The following is an 8,013-nucleotide window of genomic DNA, read 5'->3' as shown; positions in this document are numbered from 1 at the left end:
ATTTATTAATTTAGAATATATTTTTTTAAAAAAATAGTAATAAAAAAATATTTTAATTACAATACATAATTAAATAGATGTATAAAATCTTTCATCTAATATTATATCAAAATTAAATTAAAAAATATATAACAAATTTAATTATTTAAAAAAAAAGTATAAATTTTTAATTATTTAAAAAAAATTATAAATTAAGTTCTTATTATTTTATATAAACATACTTTTTATATACAGATTTAATTTTTTTAGTCTAATTTTAAATTATAAATATTAGTGTATCATTAAATACTATTGTGTCAATTAATTCGGTCTTTTATTATTAAATGTGCATAAAAAAATTAATTAGAATAATAAGTTATTTATAATTTAATTAAAATATTTTAAGTTCAAGTTTTAGAAATAAAAAATATATTTTTATAAATTATATATAATGAATAGTATTTTAAGAATAAAAATATTCACTAACTCTTTTTAATTTTTATATCTCTATATAATTAATAATGTTTAATAAAATTTATTTTAATATATATTTTTGTCTTTACTTCTAAAATTTTTTTGATCCATCCCTGGTCGAAAGGTTGAATTATCTTTTTTGTTGCGAAATACACAAATCGTCATATATATAAATGCTGGCATACGTGTCTACAGAGAATCAGAGACGGATAAAATATATAACTCAAAATTTGTATAAGAGTACAAAAAGTACGTACAGAAAAAAGAAAAAATGTTTGAGCATAGAGGTGGTCAATGATTAAAATACACTACTATATCTTGTTCTTAATTATTATACTAGTGTAGTACCCGTGCCATGCACGGACATAATTTATGCATATAATTATGAATTAATTGAAACAAATTAAAAAATAACTGTTGATGACTACATACATAGAAAATATTTAAAGAAGTGAAGAAGAATATATAATAATTATTTAAAATAATGAAAAGTCATGATTAATAATATTATGTATACGTATTGTTGTTAAATGTTTATATATAATAGGAAGTAATTAATTTATGTAGTTAAAACAAAGTTTTAAAATAATGATGAGAAATAAATTTGTTTATGTATATATATTTTCACGACGTTTTAAACCAATATGTGAATTGAATAATAAAAAAATGAATGGTTAATCTTATATAATTTTATTAATAATATAATTTAGTAATAAAGTAAGATAAAATTTTAAGATATATTTTGAAAGACTTCTCTGTACACAACATTTATTGTTGCTGAAGTAGATATACATGTGTTATTTTGAATCAACACTCTTAAACCTAGCTTAGATTTAACCCTTGATAAAGCAACATATAGTTGTCCATGTGTAAAAACTGGCTTGGGTAAATACAACCCAACTGTGCTGAGAGTCTGTCCTTGTGACTTGTTAATGGTCATTGCAAATGAGACGACTAATGGAAATTGCCTTCTTTGGAATCTGAAAGGTAACGTTGGATTATTAGGAATCATGTTCATGCGAGGTATTAGAACAACATCTCCTGCTTTATCCCCGGTCAAAATAACACACTCTATTACATGATTACCTAATCTCCTTACCTGTAATCTTGTACCATTGCAAAGTCCATTAAATTGGTCAATATTTCTTAGTAACATAACAGGAACACCTACTTTTAATATAAGTTCATGAGGTGGTAAACCTGAGCAGTTAATTGCATTTAGTACGTCAGGAGTAAATGTATCAAGCTCTGACTCCATGCTACCTTCTTCAACGCACATGGAGTCAGAACTTAGATAAACCTTCTCGTCTTCTTCAATATGCTTCATTATATGATTATTTACCTCGTGCACAACATCTAGTGTAGGAGCAAGAATGGTTCTCTCCTTGAAAAAAGTTGACTGCTTCAAATTAGTAAGTATATCAGGATATACAAACCTAATGATATTGTCAAAGCCATCAGCATTGTCCTTAATTAGAATTTCTTCTGGAATATTGACCTCAGACTCACCATCAATTGAATCTCCTTCAAGACCATCACCAATTCTAAGAAGCCATTGAGCAAATTGTTTGATTTCAATAGAATTAGATTCAGGCACACCAACTGTAAGACGCATATTCTGAGAAAGAGTAATTACTTTGCATGATGACCACAGATAAGATGAGTTAATTGTAGCTTGTACAATATCTTGTCTAGATCCCATAGGTATGACAGGTAGAATTTGTCTAAAGTCACCTCCAAGTACAACTACCTTATCACCAAAGGGTAAGTCTTCATTGTATGATGATGAAGATCTAAGTATGTCTTTTAAAGACTTGTCGAGTGCTTCATAACAAATCTTGTTTAACATCGGAGCCTCATCCCATATAATAAGCTTTGCTTTGCAAATCAACTTAGCAAGCGGAGACCCTTGTTTTATACTACATACAGAATCTTCATGAAGTTTCAAAGGTATCTTAAACCTAGAATGAGCTGTACGACCTTTTGGAAGCAAAAGAGATGCAATTCCACTTGAGGCAACATTAAGAACAATTTCTCCTTTGACACGAATAGCTGCAGAAAGTGCCCTATATAGAAATGTCTTACCTGTTCCACCATAACCATATATGAAGAAAAAACCACCAAGGTTATTATTCACGGCTTTGCTTATTCTATGAAAAGCATTTTGTTGTTCACAGTTCATTTCGGACAACATAACTTCTAATTCGTCCCTTAGGGCAACAATATCAAAAGTTAGCTCGTCAGCTATTATCCGATCATCCAAGCCATCAATGATATCTAAATCAGGGAGAGGAATACCATTAAACTCTCGAAGTGACCTACCATTAGCTTGCAACATCATCTCAACCTTTGAAAGAGTCATATTCAGTAGTTGATCATCACTAAGCTGAATGTCTAAAATGAAGATGAAAAAGTTGTTAAGCAATTGACGATGTATTTTAAGATAAAGAATATTATTTAATCCTATAAGTGAAATTGATTTAACATGTTGAATGATATACCTGGATTAAGTGTTGAAATTCTATGTGAATGTAACAAATCTTCAGATAATTGTTGGTAGCACTGCTGCCATACCAATTCAGGTCTAGATATGTTATTAGAAATCAACAACACAACAAACAAATTTCGTAAGTAGTTTCCAGACGCCCAAGTGCTTGCTTCTAGAATTGCATCAACAAATTCCTTGTCATCTTGTAGGAGTCCCAAAGCATAGCATGTTTCCTTGAATGAGTTGTATACCACACCATCCACAGTACGTAAATCAGTAAAACTCATGCATCCTCTTTGTATGTTTAACAATATTCTCATGTAATAATCCTCACCGTTACCACGTGGAACATGAGTCAGCCGTCCAATAGAAAAGCCTTGTTTGCGAGGAAACCACATGCATGAATCATCTTTCCATACAAATTTTGTAGGAAATTCGCTGTATGTTAAAGATCTAGCAAAAGGATACTCACGATTAGCCAACATCCAAGCAGCTAACTTAGTAACCTTACCATCTACATGTTGAATAACATCAGCAATGTTCTCATGGTCCTTGAAAACAACTGGTTGCTCGTCAGGTAGGTGGAATGGTAGACGAATCACTGCAGGTTCTTTAAGCTGAATCTCATAACCAAATATCCGCCAAGCTGCCTCACATGCAGAAATGTAACGACAATCATAGTAGTTACGTATCTCATCAACAACTTGTTGAGAAGACCCATCACCAGATGTTTGGTAAAATGAGGCAGTAACCCTATCATTACCCTTATGGACGTACTTGAATAAATATTTAATAGAAGAAGTCTGACATGTATGCTCCACGTTAATGTGACAACCATACTTTAAGAGTAGATCAGGATTGTAAGGTACAATATAAGAATTATCCAAAATTGCATTCTTCTTAGTTATTGTATGACCATTATCCATCCTTTTATACTTTGGGAAACCACCCTCGTCAATAATCGTTCTATTTCTGAATGGCTTTGGAAAAAACTTAGAACACCTTCCATTTATCATGCATGGACTACTGATGTTGTGCCTCCCACATGGACCATGAACCATGAACTTCTCAACAGCTGCATAAAGTCTAGGCATGTTAGTCTTATCAGGGATTTCAGCAGATATTACACGGTCAATATCGTCGGGTGATTTAGGCTTATATTGTGGTTGCATGAACAATAGAATGTGAGCATGTGGTAGACCTCGTTTCTGAAATTCAACTGTGCACACATCTGTATAAATAATTGACATCAGAAAACAAACAAAAAAAGTATAAGAATAATAAATTAATATATATATATATATATATATATATATATATATATATATATATACATATAACTTACATGCAGAAATATTGCCAAACAACCTCCCATTCTTGAAATCAGATATCAACTCATCTAACTTAATACTAAAGATTCTTGAAGCAATATCAGGACGATCCTCTGCCTTAAGGCCAGTGCCATGTAAAAGGCGTTTGATCTCTTCCCATTCAGGATTGCAAGTAATTGTGATAAATAACTGGGGTATCCAAAATACTTGCAAATGGCAAATGCATCTTTACAATTATTAAACATGTATCTAGGACCACCAGTGAAACTGCTTGGAAGAATTATTCTTTGACCAGAAAGAATCGCATCAGCTTCTCCCCTAACTAAAGATTCATGCAATGAGTTGTACTTGTCAACCCTGAGCTTAGGTTGGTTGTTGCGTAAATATCTAAGACGCTCAGACTCAATCATAGTATATGAATCAACTAAGAACTGCTGAAATAATCTTCTTGAATGTAATAGTATAGATGACTCTTCCAAACGCATTTGTATTCTGTATGAAAAGAATTCTCTTATGCTTATAGTCTTTCTCTTCTTAGTACCAAAAATATCAAACGTGGAAGAGTTCTCAATACCTGGCCTAAAACCATCCTCCCCATAGGGAAAAATCAAAGGATACTGTAGAGACAGGTAAGACGGGTCAAGGACATCTATCCTTTTTAGTCTGTTAGAGGTAGTCTCAAGAATGATGTCTCTCTGCAAACTTGACTCATCAATATCACCAACAATAAGTATTGCAACCTCAGAAGCTGTTGGGAGGTTATACCTCCTGCCATCCTTTTCCCTTTTTCTAATTAGTTTGAGCTTGATATTAGTTTTTGAATCTTCTTTGAAGCGATCGCGTGCATATCGAAATGACTTTGCAAGAGGATTGTGAAGATCCATCATTTGTTTCAACTCATTAACAATTGTTTGCTCAATAACATTATTCGAATTGGAAGACCTGTTTAAACAAAAAAAAAATTATTGCTACTCAAACTTTTGAAAATATAATATTTTTATTAAACTATTAGGAAATATTCTATAGTAAATAACATAGTATATTTTGGAAAAAAATTATGTACCTGATGGCAGATATGCGATTTTGAATCTCATTTTCAGTGTCGTATATGTATAACTGTGCAAACTTTGGAATATCACTTGGTGAGGGAAGCAAACTTCCAATTGAATGGTAATTTTGACCACTAAGAGAGAACGTAGGAGGTGCAGATCCATTGTTTATATTGTGATTAATTTTACCAGCCATGGATGTGAAGCAAAACATGGAATTAAAAGAACGTATGTTCTTGCGAAAGTATCTACCACGTTCATCATCCTCAAAATGCAAATCTTGTAGAATCTGGGGTGCCTCCCTAAGAAAAGGAAGTTCAACCTTCCCACTCATGCAACATGTGCGGAATATAGGGATATTACTTCCTTTGCTCTTAGATAGCCTTTCACCGTCCCACATCATAGCTTTGCAATATCGACATACATGAATTGGATCCCCAGCATCCCAGGTAACTAAATTTAATAAAAAAATATTTAAAAAATATCATATACGGATACTTTTTTTAAGAAAGGAAACAATAAATATATCTAAAATATATATTTTAGGTTAATATCTACCTGATTCGCATGTCAAATTGCAATTGGATAATGTGTTTAAGCTAGATGACCCTAAAAAAATAGTATTCATTAAAAATGTGAAAATTAAACAAATGAAAAAAGGAAGAAGATTTAAACGAAAAATATGACAATTAAAAAAAAACCTTTATTATTATTATTATGAATTTCTTGTTGAATATAATCTGAGTCAATCACTATATCATCAAAGGCATCAAGACCTGAATTAAATAAAAATATTCAGCAAAAATATCCAACAATTGTTTGGATTATACAAAAGAATAATAATTAAATAAAACTTTATAACACGTTAAATATATGTGAAAATAATTTACTTTCATAATGTCCATTGTTAACATGTGATACCGGTTTCTTATTGTAGACAACTTGGTTAGAGCTCTCACCATTGAAGAGTTGAGAAGAATTAAACAACTCTTTGCTATTTCTACGTAATGATTGGATGATTGATTTCTCCCTAAGCACTGTACTCTTACTTGGGAGTATTTGTGTGCTGCCATGTATATTTAAATGTTTATAATTATCCAATTATAGTGAACTTAATAAATACTCCGAATATATAGTAATTAAATCTGAAACATAGAAAATTAAAAAAAATATGCTAAACAAAAAAAAGAGTTTTACCAAATATAACCTATTTAAATATTACATTGAATTATGTATAGAGTACAAAAAAACTTATCAGTAATTAAATGTTAACTTGAATTATGTATAGAGTACGAAAAAAAGAGTACGAAAATAGTTATTAATAATTAAATATTAGCTTAAATTATTTATAGAGCACGAAAAAAGATAGATAAAATACTAAAGATGTTGAAGAAAGTAAAAATATAGAAACAATAATATGTGAAAAAATGTAATACCTTTAAATATAAGTTACCTTGGTAGCATATGAAGTATAAATCCACTAAATATATAACAAATGAACATTACATTATTAACGCATTTAAATAAAAAATTAAGAAAAAATTGAATCAAATTTTTCTATGAAATCACTATATCTAAGATATAAATATAGAAATAACTACAAAGTGGTTACCTTAAAAAAACTATTGAATTTTTTTGTCCCTTAAAAAAACACTAAAATTATATAAAAATAACAACAAAGATGAAAAAAATCATACCATAATCCAGGATAATGTGTTTCTTGTTAGTTGAGTTGTTAGTAACATGAGGATTAATTAAACTTGACCTTGAAGTGTTAGCCAATTGCTCATTGTAATTCTCTTTTCCCTTATTTTCTGAGAATGTATTTGATGAGTTGAGCACTGCCTGGTCAACTAAAGGAATGACAAAAGGTTGAGTAATGATATATATAAATATTTGGTTCTATAATAAATGTGAATGAGAGGTCTTACCATTTGATATATTGGACAGAGGAGTTCTGGAATGTTAAAAGCTATTATTTTGAGAAACTCCATCAACAGTTGAATATACTTGATTGATACATAACGTTGAATTGATTTTCTTATTGAGCAAATATTGAGAAACAAAGCCAGTACTTAATGAACAAAAATCAGTTATGTTGTTATTAGAAATCATGTGGGACCTTCTCTTCATTGGAAGCAATGTGTTGTTTGCAAAATCTGGTATTAATATACATAGTATGTTAACAAAGATTAAGAAAAATATAAAAAACTTAGAAACCATATGAGTATAATGATCATATTACCATTCTCAGAAACATTCTGTATGGAAGCTTGTATTTTTCTATTTCTCTTCTCCTTGATGATACAAATCCTCCTCAGCCTAGCTAACTTAGGACTAAGCTTATATTCTGCTGAATCCATCTATTATTTGATAATACTTAACAAAGTTGAAAGTATGACCATGAAATATATCTGAAGTATAAATGATGTAAACATTAAAAAATATAAAGGTGACGGGAGATTGTGAAAATTTATTTAAAATTTCATGTGATTCAAAATGTGAGAAATCATGTAACTAAAAATATAAAAGCTACCTAAAAAATTGGAAAGAAACAACTAATTCCTTAAATAGAGTCAAAATCATATATATGTTCAAAAATGTGAACATCAGTGAATGAAAAAAGAGTAATGTAATGAACTCTATTGATTGTACATGTGTACTTGAAAATGTTAGCTCCAATGAAAGTGTA

The 8,013-nt window shown here is 30.0% G+C and overlaps 1 protein-coding gene across 1 annotated transcript; it reads right to left on the bottom strand.

Annotated features, from left to right (window-relative positions):
- Positions 1–1,382: 1,382 nt before the first annotated feature.
- Positions 1,383–7,684, bottom strand: LOC130981559 (uncharacterized). The gene is made up of 11 exons (XM_057905143.1): positions 7,567–7,684; positions 7,444–7,480; positions 6,212–6,387; positions 6,023–6,097; positions 5,880–5,930; positions 5,336–5,774; positions 4,529–5,214; positions 4,287–4,478; positions 2,955–4,172; positions 1,553–2,847; positions 1,383–1,433 (listed from the first exon to the last, which is right to left on the bottom strand). The coding sequence occupies exons 1-11, from the start codon at positions 7,682–7,684 to the stop codon at positions 1,383–1,385; spliced, it is 4,338 nt and encodes a 1,445-aa protein (XP_057761126.1).
- Positions 7,685–8,013: the final 329 nt, after the last annotated feature.

This window comes from Arachis stenosperma, chromosome 5, assembly GCF_014773155.1.
Source record: "Arachis stenosperma cultivar V10309 chromosome 5, arast.V10309.gnm1.PFL2, whole genome shotgun sequence".
NCBI lineage: Eukaryota > Viridiplantae > Streptophyta > Magnoliopsida > Fabales > Fabaceae > Arachis > Arachis stenosperma.
The sequence above is the reverse complement of the archived record's forward strand: the minus strand, read 5'-3'. Positions and strand labels throughout refer to the sequence as shown.

Excerpts from the sequence above, each read along its gene's own strand:
- LOC130981559 (XM_057905143.1), bottom strand. The coding sequence starts at position 7,684 with ATGGATTCAGCAGAATATAAGCTTAGTCCTAAGTTAGCTAGGCTGAGG. Across the intron at positions 6,388-7,443 it reads TTGCTTCCAATGAAGAGAAG|CACACAAATACTCCCAAGTA; the intron begins GTCCCACATGAT and ends TATACATGGCAG. Across the intron at positions 4,173-4,286 it reads GTTTGGCAATATTTCTGCAT|ATGTGTGCACAGTTGAATTT; the intron begins GTAAGTTATATG and ends TTATTTATACAG.